The sequence below is a fragment of the Bufo bufo genome, chromosome 3, assembly GCF_905171765.1.
Source record: "Bufo bufo chromosome 3, aBufBuf1.1, whole genome shotgun sequence".
Lineage (NCBI taxonomy): Eukaryota > Metazoa > Chordata > Amphibia > Anura > Bufonidae > Bufo > Bufo bufo.
Window position 1 is genome coordinate 265,694,387 of NC_053391.1, and position 22,871 is coordinate 265,717,257.

A 22,871-nucleotide genomic window follows, 5' to 3' on the forward strand; every position below is an offset into this window, starting at 1 on the left:
GTGATTATTCTTTTTCTCTATCACCACAGGGACCTTGTTCTGGATCCAGCGGACATCACGCCGAGGCCAGTGACATCCTGGATGAGGTAGGACCAGATTTTATTAGGACTGGGTGAGTGTAGCCATTCATTGGGCTTAGAGCGCTTTCACACGAGCGGATCCTGTGCGGGTCGTCCGCTGCGTGAAAGAGAGCCAAGCCCCGCACCAGACAGCAGAGACATGGAGCATTAACATGATTGATAATGCTCTTTGCCTCTCTGTGACCTTTTTACTACAAAATCACGGTGACACTGTATGTTTTGTATTGTTATAAGTAATCTTAGGACGGAATTGGTTATGTTGAGAACTTGGCTTGGAGGGGAGGGGGCCCAGGCACGTTCTTTGCACAGGGGCCCTCTGCTGTCTGTGTCCGCCCCTGTCTCCCATCATCTATTTATCCCCAGAACTGTGACTGTGACAAGGGGACATCCTCTGCCTCTGGAGGAAAGAAGGTTTGTACACAAACATAGAAGAGGATTCTTTACGGTAAGAGCAGTCAGACTATGGAACTCTCTGCCTGAGGAGGTGGTGATGGTGAGTTCACTAAAAGAGCTCAAGAGGGGCCTGGATGTATTTCTGGAGTGTAATATTATTACAGGCTATAGCTACTAGAGAGGGGTCGTTGATCGAGGGAGTTATTCTGATTGCCTGATTAGAGTCGGGAAGGATTTTTTTTCCTCTAAAATTAGGAAAATTGGCTTCCACCTCATGGAGTTTTTTTTTTAACCTTCTTCTCAGGCCCAACTGGATAGACAGATGTCTTTTTTCATCCTTATAAACGATATTACTACTGTATATTACTATTTTACTAAGTATTATGAATTATTTAGAATATTATTTTTCCATTCCCCTATACAACCTGTAATCCTAATTAAAAATGATAAATTCCTAAACCTAGCATTAACGAAGGGCACTTTCAGAGTGGTAAAATATGGGTGCTTTATTGTTTCTGTATTATGGACTAATGGTCAGAAAATAAGAGCTACATACCGTAACTCAGGTTCTGAAGAACTGTGAGAGATCTGGGTGTTGCATCCATAATATGGGCACAAAAAAGTTCCCATATTGCATCAGTATGAAAAACGTCTGAATATTTTTTTTTTTTTCATAAAAAAATAAATGTAACTATAAAGAACTCACAGTGAGTGAGTGAAAATGTATTTTCTGACTGATACATTTTTTTTTACATCTGACAGAAATATATTAGATCCCTCTCTAGTGCTAATCATTAGTGCTAGAGAAGCAGTCTGCATATTTTACTCTAAAGATCGGGTATGGACAGGTTAGGGACAGTGTAAAATGTAAACTTTATTGATGGTTGTGGGCTTGCAGTGTGTCTGTCAACTAATTTGGCGCTGTGATGTGGATGCAGGTAAACATCTGGGTCATGGAGTGAATAAATGGCCTAATTAGGCAAATAGGGTCAATTAGGTGAGCAAGCGCTTCTCGGTCCTTTTCTGGAAAAAAAACTAACCCATATGAGACAATCAGAAAGCAAGTATGCTCTCCATGTTACCCTACCTTTGACTTATGTACACAGGGAGAGAGTATTTATGTCTTTTCTCACCATGTCCCTCACTGTAAGCTGAAGAGTGGAAGGCTGCATTCTCAAGGGATTTCTTGGTCTCTGTAGTAGCTAGAGATGAACGCCTGGGCTTTTTTAAACTTTAAAACAAGACCATAAGTGCAGTGCTAGCTGCTCAACATCTGGAGATATAGCCCTCAGAAACTGGGTCTGGAGTGAGAACAGCACTGCTTTCACTACGACCCGTTTCTAAAGGCTGTAACTTGTAATGTATTGTGGCCAGTGTCATAATCCTCATTTAGTTTGTCAGCTTTAAAATAACTTGCCTCTCTATCTGCTATAGATACTTGGATACTGAAGTGCCACCCTACAAGGATTTATGACATACGTCCTTGGCAGGGAGAGGGTTAAAAAATGCATTGCAAATCCCCAGCACAATGTATAACTTTTAGATGATGGTTTTGTCATGGATTTACCACTGATTTCACCCTATGTATTTTAAATCCGCTGTAAAAATCTACAGAAAAAATTGACATGCAGCAGAATTAAAATCAGCACTGCATGTCTATGTGCAGATAATTTTCCACAGCATGTGTATGAGTTTTGTTAAAATCTTATCCACTTTAGCAGGGAAAAAAGGGGGTCATTATTAATACCGTATTTTTAGCCCTAAAAGACGCACTTTTTCCCCCCCAAAAGTGGGGGGAAAATAGCAGTGCGTCTTATGGGGCGAATGCTGCATTTTGCCGAATTTTCAATGATACACCCGCCGCGATGCCGCACGGCGGGTGTATCAGCTGTGAGGGAGGAGGGGCTGGGGTCTGACATCTGCTTTTATAAATGACAGCGGGGCCCGTGCAGTGACTGTATTCTACTACACGGGCCCCGCTCACTGTATATTATCGTATCTGCAATAGTTAATTGTTATGTATATAATCGGGTAATCAGCGCCTGTATACTTACAACTACAAGCGCTCGGTAACAAAGAGGAGGGAGGAGGCAGGCCGGGAGGACGGGCGCTGGCAGCGTGAGTCACTATGTCACGCGCCTGCGCCGCCCACTTTATGAATGAAGCATGCGGCGTGGGCGCATGACGTAGTGACTCACGCTGCCAGCGCCCGCCCTCCCGGCCTGCCTCCTCCCTCCTCTCTGCTACCGAGCGCTTGTAGTTGTAAGTATACAGGCGCTGTTTACCCGATTATATACATAACAATTAACTATTACAGATATGATAATATACAGTGAGCGGGGCCCGTGTAGTAGAATACAGTCACTGCACGGGCCCCGCTGTCATTATAAAAGCAGATGCTACCCCCACCCCCTGTATTGAGGGTCATTCACACTACAGGGACACTGTTATGGAGGGGATCTGTGCATGACACATAGCATAAGATGCTATATATGTGTCATCCACAGATCCCCTCATAACGGTCATACACAGATCCCCATAACAGTGCCATCCAGAGACCTCAATAAGAGCCACCCACAGATCCCCCATAACAGTGTCACCCACAGATCCCCCAAAAGTGTCACCCACAGATCCCCCATAAGTGTCACCCACAGATCCCCCATAACAGTGTGTCACCCACAGATCCCCCATAACAGTGTGTCACCCACAGATTCCCCATAACAGTGCATCACCCACAGATCCCCCATAACAGTTCGTCACCCACAGATCCCCCATAACAGTGCGCCATCCACAGACCACAATTAGTTCAAAACCCACCAAAAGCACACCTTTTGGTTCAAAATATTTTTTTTCTTATTTTCCTCCTCCAAAATCTAGGTACGTCTTATTCGCTGCCTGCCTAGATTTACGCCAGCTCCCTTGCTGGCGTAGATTTAGACCATTTTCTACACCTAAAACAGGCGTAGAAAATGATAAATGAGCCAGGCCTGCTGCCCCCCCCCCCCACACACCACACACCACATCTCCTTTTTTAGACCTGACGTGAGCAGGAAAAAGTTCCAGACTGTAGTGCAAATAACCTTTCTGCTGCAATCTGTATGTATGTATATCTGTTTGTAAATGATCCCCCAATGTGCATAATTAAGGGGGGTTCACCGTTTCCTCTTTCTGCAGTGGACCTATCCTGTTGTATGGTGGCGTTCTGCTATCAACACAGCACATACCTGGATGATACTATTTAAGGACTAGATTGTACACATAGGACCTGGGGGGGATATGGGTGTAGGGTGTTTTTGTATTTTTGTTTGCTTTGTTTTGTATGACCAAAAATTCAACCAAAAATACCTGAATACAAATTTATTTATTTTTATCAGGACTAGTGTGAATATGAACTGCCAGATTATGCATTTGCAAGTGCTCAGGAGACAGTTCATCACCGTGATCTGCTCTCTACACTGAGCTGGTGCTTAGCTCCTTCTCTCTGCACTGAGTGACAGCTGTAGTAGTCTACTGGTCTGTTACAGCTAGAAGCAGAGGAGATGGGTTCTAGAGCAACAGAATCCTTTTAAATGTGTTTGGATCTGGCCAACTTTACTTCTAAAAGCAATTTTATTATATGAGCCACATTGGTATAATTCACCACAATGACATTTTGCTTTCCTACCATAGTTCGTGAGTTCCTATGACCCTTGTACACAAGTTTGGAAGGAGGCTGTTGAATGTTTTGCATGTCTATTTCTTCCAACTCCTTTCGCTCTTTTCTTCTTCTAAATAGCTCTTGAATACGAGCTGCAGCAGATCTCCTAAATGCAATTTAAAATAGTATACATAATATTAAAATATCTTTACAGCCTGAAGAAGCATAATTTATTAGGTGCATAAAAAGATCAAAAAACATAATTGTTATAAAAAAACACACTTTAAAGTAATGTGCATAATAGCATAAAAATGTTTTTATTTTTCCCTTCACACTTTCAAAGAGCCATAACTATTTACATTACCATATTCTGACACCCATAACTTTTTTTTATTTTCTATTGAAAGAGCTGAGGGCTCATTTCTTTGCAAGGTCTAAGTTTTAGTGATGCCACTAAATTTGGCATATACAGTAGGTACATCGGGTGTCTGGGAAGGTTTTCGGAAAAGCCTCAGCTCTCTAGGATGTACCGTTCTTGAGATATTCCCAAAAAAATGCAAATATGGTGCCATCACATGACTCATATTAGCCAATAGAAGTTCACAGGTCCTTTACTCATATCCTCATTGACATACATACAGTTTTACTCCAGTTTTACTGTAGGTCACTGTTAAGGTGGTGGGGTGCTGTGGTGGTCACTGTTAAGGGGAGCGGTGCTGTGGAGGTCACTGTTAAAGGGGGGGTCGCTGTAGAGGTCACTGTTAGGCCTCTTTCACATGACCGTTTTTTTCCCCCGTTTACGGGCCGTTTTTTGCGGTCCGTATACGGAACCATTGATTTCAATGGTTCCGCAAAAAAAACGGAATGTACTCCGTATGCATTCCGTTTCCGTATTTTCGTTTTTCCGTTCCGTTTTAACATAGAACATGTCCTATATTTGGCAGCAAATCACGTTCCGTGGCTCCATTAAAGTCTATGGGTCCGCAAAAAAACGGAATGCATACGGAAGTGCATCCGTATGTCTTCCGTATCCGTTCCGTTTTTTGCGGATCCATCTATTGAAAATGTTATGCCCAGCCCAATTTTTTCTATGAAATTACTGTGTACTGTATTTGCCATACGGAAAAACGGAACGGAAAAACGGAACGGAAAAACGAAACGGAAACGGAAACACAACGGAAACAAAAAACGGAACAACGGATCCGTTTAAAACGGACCGCAAAACACTGAAAAAGCCATACTGTCGTGTGAAAGAGGCCTTATGGAGTGGGGTGCTGTGGAGGTCACTTTTAAGAGAGCAAGGCACTGTGAAAGTTACTGTTATGGGGGACAGTTAAAAATAAAATAAATAGTGTGTAACTTCCTGGGTATATAAGGGCTGCTAGCAATTTCCGCATAAAAAATAAAATAAAATAGAGGGTATGGATTAGCCTTCTGGGCACCCTTGGAACAAATCCAATAAACACACAAACAGACCAACACTTCATACTCGGACAGCGCTCAGTACATTTTCTAATAATATAATATTTTAAATGGGTTCTCCGAGCTTTTAATATTGATGATCTATCCTCATCTATCCTCGCTGCTACTTAGTAGCAGCGAGCATGAAGAGAGACGGGAAAAAGCATGTGCACAATGCGAGTGCTGTCTCCTCATACAGTAGATTGGTGGGGGTGTCGGACCCCCACCGATCTGATATTCATGACCTATCCTGAGGATAGGACAGCAATATTAAAAGCCTAGTTCAGGCCTTAAGGATTTTTTTATATTTTATTTTCTATTTTTTATTTTCTCCATTTCAAAAGCCATAATTGTTATATTTCCCTGTCTACATGGACATATGAGGGCTTGTTTTTTACAGTATGAGTTATATTTTTTAATCCCATGATTTTCAGTTACATTTAATATATTGCGTAATTTTTTTTAAAAATCGCAGTATTAGTTTTTACTGAGCAGTAAAATAACTACGGTATATTGTGCGGATCAGTACAATTACACCAATACCAAATGTACTGAATGTACTGTATATAAAAAAAATATATGTTTTACTAGTCAAAACTGTTCCTTAATTTTTTTTTTGTGTCACTACATTAAACCCCTTAGTGACCACACACATTTTTTTTACAATCACATTCCAAAACCTATAAAGTTTTTGTTTTTTTCATCAATGTACTTGTAAGAGGTCTTATTTTATATTTATATTCTGTTATAGTTTTTAATGCACCATTTTGGGTACATGTAATGATTGATTAAAGCCAGCTGTTTAGCAAAAAAAAAGGCGTATTAGTGGTCACTTAGGGGTTGTGATATTTTTATTTTTCCGTTACTGATGCGGTAGGAGGGTTTATCATTTAGTGTCATATTGGGGAACATAAGACATTTTGATCACTTTTTATTGTGGTTTTTTTTTGGGACGTGGATTGAACAAAATTAGCAATTTTGCCACTGTTTTATGCTGTTCACCCTAAAGGATAAAAAAGTCATTCTGTAAGTCATTACAGGTGTGTCAATACCAATTATGTATAATGCTTACATTTTTTATTTTTATTTTTACATATCCCTCAGCACACTGCAATCACAGCAATTGCAGTCTTCAAGATACAACTAACCTTTCAAATGTTAAGCCATAGGCACCCAGCAATAGAAAACACCCTATCTTGCATCTATGCATCATGTCTTCATGTTTAAATACCCCATACCGGTCAGAGCTAAAATCCTGCTTGGTCTTCTTGGAAAATAAAGTCTGTTTCACGCAACTGTGCTCGGTCCGGGAAACACGGATTGAATGGCGGCTGCATTTCCTGGAACCAAACTGACTGCATCATAGTGATTTATTATGTCAGTTCCTATCTGAATGCTGGTCTATTGCCCTGTACTCACATGATGATGTTAGTACAGTACAATAGACCCGCCATAAGATATGAACTGACTGTACCATAAATTACAATGATGCAGTCAGTTCAGGTTAGGGAAGCTGCGATCAGTCCGGGAGATGCAGCCAACACATATTTCCCACATCAAGCATTTCTCTGCGAATCAGACCTAAGGGAATTTGTGGAGGAGCCTACAAAATTCATCATCATTCATTTTTTTCTCAGTTTACAACATATGCTTGCAATAGACTGATGGCAAAAATAGCACCAACATATGAAATTATTTTATGAAACTGACTTTTTGTCCTCTTGCCCCACAATCTGGCCTGAGTCTGAGATGGGCAAGATGGCTACACACAATCTACAATAAAATAATGGTTGAGCTGATTATGGGATCTTGTCACGGCGGGCGTGCACTCAGACTCACAGATAACCCACCAACCAGGCTCTGGGCGAGAGACAGGGGAAGGGTCACCTCCTAGCTAATCCCTGACCTCTTTCCCTGCACTTCTCAGCCCACATGCAGACCTTAATGGTAGGTATGATGTGTCCCCGTGCCTGGACTGAAATACCCTAAATTCCCTAAGATGGTGAAGAGGGGAAATAGGAGCAGCCTGCTCGCACAGAACCTGGATGGGAGAGATGACACAAAACAACCAAACTTGAAATCACACTTATCTTTCTGAGCTGGAACAGACAACCTTCCTTCCTAGCTTCCAAGACCACAATGATTCCTATAATCCGCTCAGAGCACTTGGATGGTGTGCTATTTAAACTAATGACTCCACCCAGTGCACCTGATGAGAGGCGGATCCAGCACAGCTCCAAAACAAACACTAAACTCGTGCTGCTATCCTGGCCGACCTCCGCACATCGTCAGAGCGGGGCATGACAGTACCCCCCCCTTCTACGGGTGACCTCCGGACACCCCGGACCAACCTTCTCCGGATGGGACCTATGAAAAGCCCTCACCAGTCGGCTGGAGTTGGCATCCAACGCCGGAACCCACATCCTCTCCTCAGGGCCGTATCCCCTCCAGTGTACCAGGTACTGAAGGGAACCCCGAAGAACTCTAGAGTCGAGAATCATGGAGATCTCAAACTCCAAGTTTCCCTCGACCAGAACAGGAGGAGGAGGCAATGGCGATGGTTCCACCGGTCTCACGTATTTTTTTAGTAAAGACCTGTGGAACACATCATGGATCCTCCAAGTCTGCGGAAGATCCAGCCGAAACGCTACAGGATTGATCACCGCAGAAATTTTATATGGACCAATAAATCTTGGACCCAGTTTCCAAGATGGCACTCTCAATTTGATATTTTTAGTGGACAACCACACCAGATCAACCACACCCATGTCCGGACCAGTCACACGTCTCTTGTCAGCCATTCGTTTATACCTCTCACCCATCTTCTCCAAATTCCCTTGAATCCTCCGCCAGATGGAGGATAAGGAAGAAGAGAATCTCTCCTGCTCTGGCATCCCAGAGGAACTAGTCCCAGAAAAGGTACCAAACTGAGGATGGAAACCGTATGCGCCAAAAAATGGCGACTTACCCGTGGACTCCTGCCTATGGTTATTCAACGCAAACTCTGCTAAGGACAAGAATGAGGACCAGTCCTCCTGATTCTCAGCCACAAAGCACCTCAAGTAGGTTTCCAGGTTTTGATTAGTACGCTCCGTCTGACCATTCGACTGCGGATGAAAAGCCGAAGAGAACAAAAGCCGAATGCCAAGCCGAGAGCAGAACGCCCTCCAAAACCTGGAGACAAATTGCGTGCCCCTATCAGAGACCACATCCGAAGGAATACCATGCAATTTCACAATATTATCCACAAAAATCTGCGCAAGAGTCTTAGCGTTAGGCAGACTAGTATAAAGTGAGCCATTTTACTGAAACGGTCAACTACCACCAAAATCACTGTTCTCCCAGAGGAACTCGGCAGATCCGTAATAAAGTCCATAGACAAATGCGTCCAAGGACGAGACGGAATTGACAATGGAAGAAGTGAACCAGCCGATCGAGTATGAGCAACCTTTGACCGAGCGCAGGTTTCACAAGCTGTCACGAAATTCTCAATGCTCTTACGTAACCCTGGCCACCAGAACCTCCGGGATACTAGATCACAGGTGGACTTACCACCAGGATGTCCAGCGAGGACAGTATCGTGATGTTCCTTGAACACCTTATATCGCAGGCTCTCAGGAACAAACAACCTCCCTGGGGGACAAGAACCAGGAGCCCCCTCCTGGGCTCCCAACACCTCCATCTCCAATTCAGGGTACAGAGCGGAGACCACCACCCCATCCGCTAAAATCGGCGCAGGATCCTCTGAATCACCTCCCCCAGGAAAGCTGCGAGACAAGGCATCTGCCTTGATGTTCTTGACCCCTGGGCGAAAGGTAACCACAAAATTGAACCTGGTAAAAAACAGTGACCATCTGGCCTGCCTAGGGTTCAGATGCATGGCAGATTGCAGGTAAGCCAAATTCTTATGGTCTGTATATACCGTAACGGAGTGAGACGCCCCCTCCAACCAGTGACGCCATTCCTCAAAGGCCCACTTGATAGCCAACAACTCTCTATCTCCAACATCATAATTCCTCTCGGCGACCAAGAGCTTCTTGGAGAAAAAGGCACACGGGACCCACTTGCCACGAGATGAACCCTGTGACAGCACCGCTCTAACCACCACCTCTGATGCATCAACCTCCACTACGAATGGCTGAGACACATCCGGCTGCACCAGAATGGGAGCAGACGCAAAACGCTCCTTAATAGTCGAAAAGGCCTGCAATGCCTCATCCGACCAGACAGAGACATCGGCGCCCTTCTTGGTCATATCAGTGAGAGGTTTTACTACGGTGGAATAATTCAAAATAAATTTTCTATAATAATTCGTAAACCCCAAGAACCGCATCAAAGCTTTCTGATTCTCTGGTCAGTCGCACTCCAGAACCGCCCGGACCTTTTCGGGGTCCATACGAAAACCAGAATCAGAAAGCATGTATCCCAAGAACGGAAGCTCTTGCACCGCAAACAAACATTTCTCCAATTTGGCATATAATTTATTCTCCCGAAGGATCGTCAAAACCTGTCTCACATGATCCTGATGGGTCTTCAGATCAGGAGAATAAATTAAAATGTCATGCAGGTAAACTACTACGAATCTCCCCACCAAATGATGAAAAATGTAATTGACGAATCGCTGAAATACTGCTGGTGCGTTTGTCAACCCAAAAGGCATAACCAGGTTCTCAAAATGACCCTTTTCCACTCATCCCCCTCCTTGATTCTGATCAGATTGTAGGCCCCTCTCAAATCCAACTTGGAGAACACCTTGGCTCCAACAATATGATCAAAAAGATCAGAGATCAAAGGCAGGGGATATGGATCCCGGACTTTAATACGGTTCAATTCCCGGAAATTCAAACACGGTCTCAGTGATCCATCCTTTTTCTTCACAAAGAACAAACCTACTGCCACTGGAGACTTAGATGGTCTAATATGACCCTTTGCCAAACTCTCGGCGACATACTTTCGCATGACCTCTCTTTCGGGTTGAGAGAGGTTGTAAAGCCGAGACTTTGGCAACTTAGCCCCCGGAGTGAGATTAACTGGACAGTCATAGTCTCGATGAGGGGGCAATTCCTGAGCCCCACCCTCCGAAAAGACATCCGCAAAATCCGAGAGATTCTGAGGTAAAGCCATAATGGACACACCAGAGATAGATGTGCCAAGACAATTATCCGAACAAAACTCACTCCAACCAATGATTGGTCTCGCTTGCCAGTCTATAATTGGGTTATGTCTAGTCAACCATGGCAACCCCAAAACTATAGGAGCTGGCAAATCCTTCATGACAAAACAAGAAATAATTTCAACATGTGAATCACCCACCCTTAAGTGAATACCATGAACAATGTGAGTAAGGCTCCTTTGAGAAAGAGGGGAAGAATCAATCGCAAAAACACAAATCTCGTTCTCTAAAGTGCAAGTACTTAGTCCTAGGTTTTGAAGGAAAAGAAAGTCAATTAGGTTTACCCCAGCACCACAATCAAGGAATACATCAACAAAATTTTTTTTTGACTCTAGCGCCACCATAGCTGGAAGGAGAAAACGGGAACTGCAGGGAGCTTGCATTCCTGCCTGCTCCACCACACCATTCGTACTACCAAGTGTCAGGGAAGTTTTTTTTCTTTTTTCTTTTTCTCTTCCACCTGTGGTTTAACATAAGGACAAGCAAAAATAAAATGACCCCTCTTTCCACAATAGTAACATAGTTTGTGCACTTTCCTAAAGTCTCTACTATCAGAATGGCAAGAAACCTGACCCAACTGCATGGGTTCCTCCGCTACCCCAGAGTTACCTGTAACATCACCCGGGGAGGCAGTAGAGACAAAACCACTCACAGAAAAGGTAGCTTGCGCGGAGGGAGCCCTATACCTCTCTCTGATACGTCTATCTAGTCGTACTGCTAAAGACATGGCGTTCTCCAAAGAGTCTGGGTATTCATGAAAAGCAAGGGCATCCTTCAATCTTTCAGATAACCCCTGACAAAACTGACTACGTAACGCGGGATCATTCCACTCTGATTCAGTAGCTCACCTCCTAAACTCAACACAGTAAGCCTCTGCAGTAAGTTCCCCCTGAAACAAATTACGTAATCTCGACTCTGCCATCGAGACCCGATCTGGGTCATCGTAGATTAATCCCAGAGCCTTAAAAAATTCCTCCACCGACCGGAGGGCCTGAGAACCAGGTGGCAGAGAAAAGGCCCAGGATTGCGTCCCCTTTAAGCAGAGAAATAACTATACCTATCCTCTGTCTCTCATCACCTGACGACAATGGACGCAGCCGAAAGTACAATTTGCAGGATTCTCTAAAACGGATAAAGTCATCCGTACCTCCTGAAAATCGATCAGAAAGAGCCACTTTAGGCTCCACACAAATTTGACCTGCACCAGCTGCCAGAGCATTCTGACACCGTGTGACCGAACCCTGTAGCTCCACAATGGCTTCAATTGATGCCATCACAAAACCGCTGAGTAATGGCAGTCACAGTATGGCGGATTATAATGTCAGGGCGGGCGTGCACTCAGACTCACAGATAACCCACCAACCAGGCTCTGGGCGAGAGACAGGGGAGGGGTCACCTCCTAGCTAATCCCTGACCTCTTTCCCTGCACTGCTCAGCCCACATGCAGACCTTAATGGTAGGTATGATGTGTCCCCGTGCCTGGGCTGAAATACCCTAAATTCCCTAAGATGGTGAAGAGGGGAAATAGGAGCAGCCTGCTCGCACAGAACCTGGATGGGAGAGATGACACAAAACAACCAAACTTGAAATCACACTTATCTTTCTGAGCTGGAACAGACAATCTTCCTTCCTAGCTTCCAAGACCACAATGATTCCTATAATCCGCTCAGAGCACTTGGATGGTGTGCTATTTAAACTAATGACTCCACCCAGTGCACCTGATGAGAGGTGGATACAGCACAGCTCCAAAACAAACACTAAACTCGTGCTGCTATCCTGGCCGACCTCCGCACATCATCAGAGCGGGGCATGACAGATCTTTAGTCTTAGTGAAAGGATAGATGTCCCTGTGGATCTGCTGATGTATGACAGCAAGGTTAATGGGGAAATAACATATATTTGGTACACAAAAAATGTCAAGGGTTTCAGAGATGGAAACATGTTTTTCCTTTTGTCTCAATTATTCTTTGTATGTATAATCTTGTTTAAAATTAAAAAAAATGAAGAGGACTTCTTCATGCTCCTTCATCAGGCCTGAGTCAAAATAACTGCTGAAACCATTGTAAGAAAATTTTGATCAGTTTCGTTCCACCAACAATTCTAAGTTACTCCTTTACATAAATTAAAACCCTGGACTCAAATCATACAGAAATCAATATAACAGATGCCAACTTATTTCCCAACATACTTCAGTTGGGACAATTTTAATCCAAAAGTGAATAAATACAATCACGTATACAGATAGAAACAAATATTTTGGAAGGTATTTTTTAATCCGAGCTACCAATCAAGTACAATTCAAAATCAAATTGTCAGAGCCACTAGAATACGAAGAAGTGAACTACTACAAAACTATCAGAAACCTGATTGCTACCCACAATCAACATGTTATGATACTGCGGTGGAGCTGGATGAAAACTGAATCTGATATTGATTTTAATCAGTCATATTTGTGTAATATTTCCATAAGCCTTCTGTGTTACAGCCTCCGTGATCTGTGAAGCTCACTATATTCTCCAATACCAACAAGAACATTTCCATGTAACAAAAAAGGTCAAAATACAAATATTTATATACACGTGAAACTTGAAAAATTTGAATATCGTGCAAAGTTCATTTATTTCAGTAATCCAATTTAAAAGGTGAAACTAACATATGAGATAGACTCATTACATGCAAAGCGAGATATTTCAAGCCTTTATTTGTTATAATTTCGATGATTATGGCTTACAGTTTATGAAACCCCAAAGTCACAATTTTGAGGTACCCTTTGCTCAGGGGATATGGAATAATTAGCTGACTAGAGTGCAGGGGCGGGCTGGGCCGGGGGGCAGGGAGGCAATTGCCCCCCAGGCCGCCCTAAATAAACGGCCGCTGGGCCGACCGTCTTTAAAACAAATAATTTTTATTTTTTATTCTTCAGGGCCGCACCGCCGATCACCACAGGCGGAGCGGCCCTGGATGTAATTGCGGCCGTGCTGTGTGCTGTGGGGCAGGGGAGGGAGAGGCGTGTCCCTCCCCTGTTCTTCTGATAGACCGCAGGCACTAATGCCTGCAGCCTATCAGATTCCGGCTCAGGCAACGCGATGACGTCATTATCATCGCGACGCCTGAGCCGGGCAGCACACAGCAGGGACACAGGCCGGAAGAGGCTTGCATCGCTGCTGATGGAGGTAAGTATTAGTGTTTTTTTTTTTTTTCTTCTTTGCGGGGGGCTGGCACTATGGGGCGGGGGCTGGCACTATGGGGGGGGGGGATCTGGCACTATGGGGGGGGGATCTGGCACTATGGGGGGGGATCTGGCACTATGGGGGGGATCTGGCACTATGGGGGGGATCTGGCTCTATGGGGGGGCTTGCACTATAGGGGGAGCTGGCACTATAGGGGGGCTGGCACTATGGGGGAGCTGGCATTATGCGGGAGCTGGCACTATAGGGGCGGCTGGCACAATGGGGGAGCTAGCACTATGGGGGGCTTGCACTATAGGGGGAGCTGGCACTATAGGGGGAGCTGGCACTATAGGGGGGCTGGCACTATGGGGTGGCTGGCACTATAGGGGGGGCTGGCACTATGGGGGAGCTAGCACTATGGGGGGGCTTGCACTATAGGGGGATCTGGCACTATAGGGGGAGCTGGCACTATGGGGGGGGGCTGACACTATGGGGGGCTGACACTATGGGGGGCTGGCACTATAAGGGGGCTGGCACTATGGGGAAGCTGGCACTATGGGGGGGGAGCTGGCACTATTGGAGGAGCTGGCACTATGGGGGCATTTCTTACTGGCACATTATGGGGGGGCACCATAGGGGAGAGCAGCACTATGGGGCATCTGGTGTTACTATAGGGGCATTATTTGGGGGCACTATGGGGAAGTGGGGGCTCTAAAGCGGCCTTTTGTATTGGAACATTATGGGGGGCACTATGGCATTTGGTGGCACTAAGGGGGCATTTTTTACTGGCACATTATGGGAGGCACTATAGGGGAGAAGGCACTATGGGGCATTATTTGGGGGCACTATGGAGGAGTGGAGCACTATTGGGGAATATGGTGGCACTAAGAAGGGGCATTTTTTTACTGGCACATTGTGGGGGAGAGGAGCACTATAGGGGCATCTGCTGGGGGCACTAAGGGGCATTTTTTTACTGGCATATTATGGGGGACACTATGGGGAAGGGGGAGAGGAGCAGTATGAGGGCATTTACTGGGGCACTATATAGGGGTATTTTATACTGGCATACATTATGGGGACATTAGCTCAACTGCAGGCACTAAGCGGGGGTATTTCATGTACTGTCATATTATAGGGGAAATTAGTACTACTAGGGGGTATTATGGGGAGCTTTACTACTACTGGGGGGCTATGAGGAACATGATTACTATGGCACTATAGGGGCATTATTACTACTAAGTGTGCTCTGGCAGAAAATTATTTCTATTGGTGGGATTTTGGGGAGCACTGTTACTTTGGAGGCACCCTGGCATAGTATCAGCTTAGCACAATAATTTTTTGGGGACATTATCTTTATACTATTAGTGTCTGGGCGCAGTTATTTTTTAGAGCACTGTGTGCCAATAATTGTTTAAGGGGGCACTATCTGTGTGGTAGTAGTATTTCCAGGGGGACTGTTTCTGCAGTATAGTATTGGGGGTGGCAGGAAACTAATGTCTGTTTCTCAATCTCTGCAGAGACGGGAGATGGCAGAAAAATCATCATGGCGGTCTGGTCTGAATGGAGAAGATGAGGAAAGAGAACGTCTACATCAAAGGTGACATCACTGGATGTAAGAGGTATGTGGCGCTATGTAGGAGAGGAGATGCCCCGGCTCCTCCTCCTGCCATTTGCAGAAGGAGGATTCAGAGCTGGGTGAGGACGACAAAAGGTGGCAGCAGGCCACGGGCGGGTGGCAGATGGTGGGGGGGAACCACAAGCCTTGAGCAGGATCAGGGGAGGGAGGAGAGCGGAGGAGCTTCCTGGCTGTAGCTTGTTGTATAAGCAGGCAGTGCAGCCAGGACAGACCCTCCCCTCTCCGTATGATGTGTAGACAGGCCTCAACTATAGAATGTCAGCTGTACAGTGTGTGTTGGGAGTGGCCTATTATATGTAGGAGGGGCTCTTAATAATGGGTGGGGCTAAAAATGGGCCACTTGACTGGATTTGCCCCCCAGGACTAAGGCTGCCAGCCCTCCCCTGAGTGTGACACTTTGGGCCTAGAATATTGAACCTTTTCACAAAATTCAAATTTTAAGCTGCATTAATGCAATTCCTTTTAATTTGTATTACTGAAATAAATGGACTTTTGCACGATATTTAAATTTTTCGTGTTTCACCTGTATAATTACTCCTGGGTACAGCCACATGGCTAGTTTAGAAACTAAAACCAGGAGTAAATTCAAGAAAGAGAAGTAGTATTGATAATTGATTATACTTTATCTCATCTTATGATCCCCTCCAATTCTGGCTTCCAAAACTGCATCAGGCAACCTGATTGTCCATCAGATATTGTCATCCAAAACCAGGTGCTCGTCAAAAACCCACAACAGGTCATACTTTTCCATCATACCTTATATCTGTGTAAGCCCCACCAAGATTTGGCACCACAATCACTGACCAGAACATTGACGTGCAAAATAGGCCTTACACCTTTAAATGCACCACAACAAATGAGATTTACATTATTGTATGTGCGGCCTGTCCTGCTGGTGGCCTAAAAGTAGTTGAAACAGGGCAGAAGCTAAGAACACGACAGATTTACATATGGTGAAACATTTTTTCAGCCCTAAAGGGGTTATCCAGGAAAATATATTTATATAGGACATCAGTATCAGATCTGCAGGGGTGTGACACCTGGGACCCCCGTGCATCAGCTGTTGGAATAGGCCTTGAGCATTGCAGCCTCTTCCTAGGCCAGTGACATCACTGTACATTGGTCACATGGCCTAGTTGTAGCTAAACCCTATTCATGTCAATGAGGCTTAGCTAAATAAATCGTTTGATGCATGTGTCTTTACAGAGGAAGATGTTCTAAGTTTGCTGTCTAAAGTGAAGACAAATAAGTCACAGGGGCCTGATGAGATACACCCAAAATTATTAAAAGAGCTTAGTGGTGAGCTGGCAAAACCGTTAACAGATTTATTTAACCAATCATTAGTAACAGGAGTCGTCCCGGAAGATTGGAAATTGGCAAATGTCGTGCCCATTCACAAAAAAAGGTAGTAGGGAGGAATCGAGCAACTATAGACCAGTGAGTCTGACATCAATAGTAGGCAAATTAATGGAAACCCTATTAAAGGATAGGATTGTGGAACATCTAAAATCCCATGGATTGCAAGATGAAAAACAACATGGGTTTACTTCAGGGAGATCATGTCAAACAAATCTTATAGATTTTTTTGACTGGGTGACTAAAATAATAGACGGTGGAGGTGCAGTAGACATCGCATATCTAGATTTTAGTAAGGCTTTTGACACTGTCCCACATAGAATACTTATCAATAAACTGCAGTCATTGAGCATGGACTCCCATATTGTTGAGTGGATTAGGCAGTGGCTGAGTGACAGACAGCAGAGGGTTGTAGTCAATGGAGAACATTCAAAACAAGGTCATGTTACCAGTGGGGTTCCACAGGGATCTGTACTGGGACCAATTTTGTTTAATATCTTCATAAGTGATATTGCAAAAGGCCTCGATGGTAAGGTTTGTCTTTTTGCTGATGACACAAAGATATGTAACAGGGTTGATGTTCCTGGAGGGAAACGCCAAATGGAAAAGGATTTAGGAAAACTAGAAGAATGGTCAGAACTCTGGCAACTGAAATTTAATGTGGATAAGTGCAAGATAATGCACCTGGGGCGTAAAAACCCAAGGGCAGAATATAGAATATTTGACACAGTCCTGACCTCAGTATCTGAGGAAAGGGATTTAGGAGTAATTATTTCAGAAGACTTAAAGGTGGGAAGACAATGTAATAGAGCAGCACGAAATGCCAGCAGAATGCTTGGATGTATAGGGAGAGGTATAAGCAGTAGAAAGAGTGAAGTGCTTATGCCGCTGTACAGAACACTGGTGAGACCTCACTTGGAGTATTGTGCGCAGTACTGGAGGCCATATCTCCAGAAGGATATAGATACTCTAGAGAGAGTTCAGGGAAGAGCTACTAAACTAGTACATGGATTGCAGGATAAAACTTACCAGGAAAGGTTAAAGGACCTTAATATGTATAGCTTGGAAGAAAGAAGAGACAGAGGGGATATGATAGAAACTTTTAAATACATAAAGGGAATCAACTCGGTAAAGGAGGAGAGCATATTTATAAGAAGAAAAACTACCACAAGAGGACACAGTTTTAAATTAGAGGGGCAAAGGTTTAAAAGTAATATAAGGAAGTATTACTTTACTGAGAGAGTAGTGGATGCATGGAATAGCCTTCCTGCAGAAGTGGTAGCTGCAAATACAGTGAAGGAGTTTAAACATGCATGGGATAGGCATAAGGCTATCCTTCATATAAGATAGGGCCAGGGACTATTCATAGGATTCAGATATATTGGGCAGACTAGATGGGCCAAATGGTTCTTATCTGCCGACACATTCTATGTTTCTATGTTTCTAGCTGCAATACCAAGCACTGCCACTATACGATGTACGACACTGTCCTTGGAAAGCTGCTGGGAGCCTGCATCGCTCACCATAGCTTTGGTGAGCGCAGTAGCTCCCTGAAACAGCTGAACGGTGGGGTATCAGGACTTGGACCCCCGCTGATGTGATAATGATGACCTATCCTGAGGATAAGTCATAATTATCTTTTTTAGGATAAACCCTTTAACTACAGCATCACACTGATGAAAATATTGATATTAAAAGCTCAAAAGACAGGAGAAACTAGGATACATGACAACTTCTGACACTCTTAGAACAGAAATTAATGTATCTTATCAGTTCATGCCATTCATGAACTAATGTGCCTCTCAGACCTATTGCGGGCATCACAACTATGGACTAGATCTTTCTAGGGTATGCCATCAATGTCGGTGATAGGCCAACCCCTTTAAGAAAGCCTTCTATTCTGCCTCCATCTTTAATTGCCCTGATGGTGCCAGGTAATTCTTCTTGGAGATGGATTGATGATCTTGTGGCAGGAATGTGACTTGTAACTTCTTCTCCCAGGCGTGCATTCCTGCCAAATGTAATTAAATTAATGAGGATTGCAAGCTTCTCAGAAAGTTGGGGTTGGAGGAGTATAAACAGCTGCTGGACGGTGTCTATCATGCAGTGTCTATAGTGACCATACAATTTTGAGGTTGTCCAGGATTAGAAAAACATGGCTGCTTTATTCCAGAAACAGGTCCATATCTGTCCCTGGGTTGTGGCTGGTTTTGCAGCTCAGCTCCATTGAAATTAATTATTAATTACTATCCATTGAGTAATATCACACACAACCTGTGGACAACTATGGTGCTCTTTTTTAAAGAAAGCAGCCAACTTTTTTTAGTCCTGGAGAACCACCAAGCTAAATGGTCCCTTTTCTTTACCCACTTTAATATCCTCCTCCATTATCACCCTGCAGAAAAAACATCAAGGTGGATGTCCTCTCAAGGGGTGTAGCTATAGGGGGTGAAGAGGTAGCAGTCGCTGCCAGGCCCAGGAGCCTGAGGGGGACCAAAGACCCTTGTGGTGCAAAGGAAGATAGCAGTATTATAGAAAGTGCATGCTGGTCAAGTTAGGCTACTTTCACACTAGCGTTTTTAATTCCGCTATTGAGATCCGTTATAGGATGGGGACAAAACTGAACTGAACAAAACGGAATGCATGAAAATGCACCTGGCCACAAAGCACTGAAGGAAGGGGGGCCCAAGTTGAACTCTTGCACCAGGGAAGGTACCCTCTTACAAGTTTTCTCCTAATTTCTTAAAGAGGACCTTTCACCAGAATAAAACATCTAAACTAACTATACAGACATGTCCCTACACTTACTATTATCCCTGGGCGCCGCTCCGTTCGCCCGGTATAGCCTCCGGTATCTTCATAGTTAGGCTCCACCCTGGGGAACCTGACGGCGTCTCTTTCTCCTATGCTGTAGCGCTGGCCAATCGCAGCGCTCAGCTCATAGCCTTAGAGTTTTTTTTTTCTCTCAGGCTATGAGCTGAGCGCTGCGATTGGCCAGCGCTACAGAATGGGAGAATGAGACGCCGTCAGGTTCCCCTGGGTGGAGCCTAACTATGAAGATACCTGAGGCTATACCGGGCGAACGGAGCGGCGCCCAGGTATAACAGTAAGTGCAGGGGGATCCCTGGGCACCGCTCTACATGTCTGTATAGTTAGTTTAGATGTTTTATTCTGGTGAAAGGTCCTCTTTAAGTCCTCATAAGGTCCTGAAGCAGATCTATTCCATGTTCTACAAGCTTTGTCTGCCACCATGTCTTTGTATACCCAATTATTTTCACACCTCTCAACTTAAACCTCTGGCTCTCAATTGCAGTCTCCACCTCCAATCCAGGTGGTCCTGAAGACGAGCTTTAGGTGAAGGGTATCCTTGATATCAAGGAAAGCTGGGAAGAGGGCATTTTATTTGGGGTATTGGAAGGGATTTGCCCTGAAGAAAGATCTTGGTGATCTGCTGAGAACATCAGTGCACCAAATTTAATCTGCAATCTGGACCTAAGAGGAGGCATAAGGGGGAGGTAATGTGATGGCAGTGGTCCATGTCTGCTGGCATCTCCCGCCTCTTGGCGGGCATGGTTTTCAGAATATTCACCTCTCTTCCAGCTCTGTCCATGCCCACCATCTCCTTCTTCCCAGCATGGCTGCCAGAGTGCGGGGAGTTCTGACTGTTTGTGTAGCTTTGTAGGCCTCTCTTACTCTTGCCAGCTATTCCCTGCTTCCTTAGGGAGGGCGCACTCTCTACCAGGCTCTTAAAGGGCTAGTGCACACATAACCAATTCTGTCCCCTGCCAATTGTTGCTTGTACTGGATTATTTAAGGCACCTTCCTTATAATGCCTTAACAATAAGGTCGTCTACTCTTATAAGATGTTTTCTGTTGTCTGATCTTCTGAGCCTGACCTCTTCTTGCTTATCAAATTGTATGTATTTCACCTATTCTAACCTTTTACACTAACTCTGCCTGCTCCGATATCAGCTTGTTCACTGACTACGATTTTGCCTTTCCCCTTCGTGCCTTGTAACCGGTGTCTCTTGATCAACCTGGATCAGCTGTCACTGAACAGAGATTACTCCATTAGTGACTTGTAGGATGCTCTGCTATTAAGACAGATCCCTGTATATGGGTGAAAGTATAAAAAAAGGGGGGTTCTTAGCTAATGCCCTTAAAGCCTTGAAGCCAAATCTATTCAGTGACACAACAGCTCTGTTACAATTTTGTTTCAAAGGGACATGTTGTGGCACACCGAGCATGAGTGCTTGGCCTGTGTTCTGGGGACTCGGAGCTCCCCCTTATTCAAACAAATAACTGTCCCTTCTCTGACTCGGAGCTCCCCTTTATTCAAACAAATAACTGTCCCTTCTCTCCCTCTCCATCTACCCCCACACTAAACCAGACCACCGCCATAAACTTCTTAGTCCCTGACCCAGAGGTGACAACGATCACTGGCCTCCGCGACACTTTATATAAACATGCCTGTATAGTGGACAGCTTCAAAGGGGTTATTACTTTATGATAGGGGCACGCTTCCGGAGGGTGGGGGCAAGATGCTCTCCAGGGCTGCGGATCTATGCAAGCTTTAGAAATCAACCTGCAGCTTACTGGGGAGCAACAAAGTGAACTTGCAGCAGTCCTTTCTGTGCAGCAGGATAGGACACATTTGGCAGAGCACCATGTAGATACCGGCAGTCACCGCCCGATTCGGCAGTCGGCCTACCGGATTACCCGGGAAGTCCTAGAGAATATGAAGCCAGAGGTAGGGGAGATGCTAGGATTAAAGATTATCCAAAAATCCCACAGTGCCTGGGCTGCTCCTGTCGTCCTTGTCCCAAAAAAGGACCGGACAACCCGGTTCTGTGTAGATTACCAGAAGTTAAATGCTGTGACGGTCTTTGATGCCTATCCAATGCCCAGGATTGATGAACTGTTAGACAAACTGGCAGCAGCCCAGTTTATAACAGTCATGGATCTGAGCCAAGGGTACTGGCAGATACCCCTGACCCCGGAAGCTCGTGAAACGTCGGTCTTCATCACCCCCTTTGGGCTTTTTGAGTTTCTAGTGATGCCCTTTGGCATGAAAAATGCCCCAGCCACCTTTCAGCGAGTGGTCAATGACTTGCTAGGGGGGTTGGAACATTGCGCGGTGGCTTATCTCGATGACATCGCCGTCTTCAGCAACACGTGGGAGGAGCATCTCACCCACCTGACACAGGTTCTCGAGAAAATCTGCTTCGCAGGGCTGACTATCAAACCAGAAAAGTGCCAGGTGTGCATGATTGAAGTCTGCTACCTGGGACACCTGGTAGGTGGAGGCACCATTAAACGTGAGACTGGCAAGGTGGAAGCTATTACTACCTGGCCCACCCCGCAGACCAAAAAACAAGTAATGTCTTATCTGGGTACGTTCAGATATTATCGGAAATTTGTTCCCAATTACAGTGCCTTGGCAAAGCCCCTGACAGACCTCGCTAAGAAAAAACTCACCAAGCTGGTCACTTGGATCCCTGACTATGAGACGTCTTTCAATGCCTTGAAATACGCTCTACCCACTCCCCCGTTCTTCAGGCCCCTGATTTCACCCGCAGGTTTGTGGTACAAACGAATGCCTCTACCTATGGCCTAGGAGCTGTCCTCAGCCAGGTGGACCTGGCTGGGGAGGAGCACCCGGTTCTGTACCTTAGCCGGAAGTTGCTGCCCCGGGAGGTGGCATATGCCACCATTGAGAAAGAGTGTCTTGCCATAGTCTCTTAAGAAATTAGAGCCATACCTCTATGGGCGCAACTTTACGGTGATCACTGACCATAACCGCTTGAGCTGGCTGAACCGTGTAGCCAGTGACAACGGAAAACTGCTGCGATGGAGTTTGGCTCTGCAGCAGTATGATTTGACCATCCAGCACAAGAAGGGGAGCGACCATGGGAATGCGGATGGACTGTCTAGGGCTGATGAACCCACAGTGACAGGTGCCATG

At 45.0% G+C, this 22,871-nt stretch overlaps 1 protein-coding gene across 4 annotated transcripts in view; it reads right to left on the minus strand.

The window, feature by feature from the left end:
- The window catches only part of DCAF6 (DDB1 and CUL4 associated factor 6), a 1,234,054-nt gene that overhangs the window by 174,048 nt on the left and 1,037,135 nt on the right, over nucleotides 1-22,871 (minus strand). For 3 of the 4 annotated variants that reach the window (XM_040424129.1, XM_040424128.1, XM_040424127.1), the window contains one exon: nucleotides 4,138-4,276. The exons of the other annotated variant lie outside the window; for it this stretch is intronic. In XM_040424129.1, coding sequence (XP_040280063.1) covers nucleotides 4,138-4,276 — 139 coding nt within the window. The remainder of the gene's footprint in view (nucleotides 1-4,137; nucleotides 4,277-22,871) is intronic. 4 annotated transcript variants of the gene reach the window in all.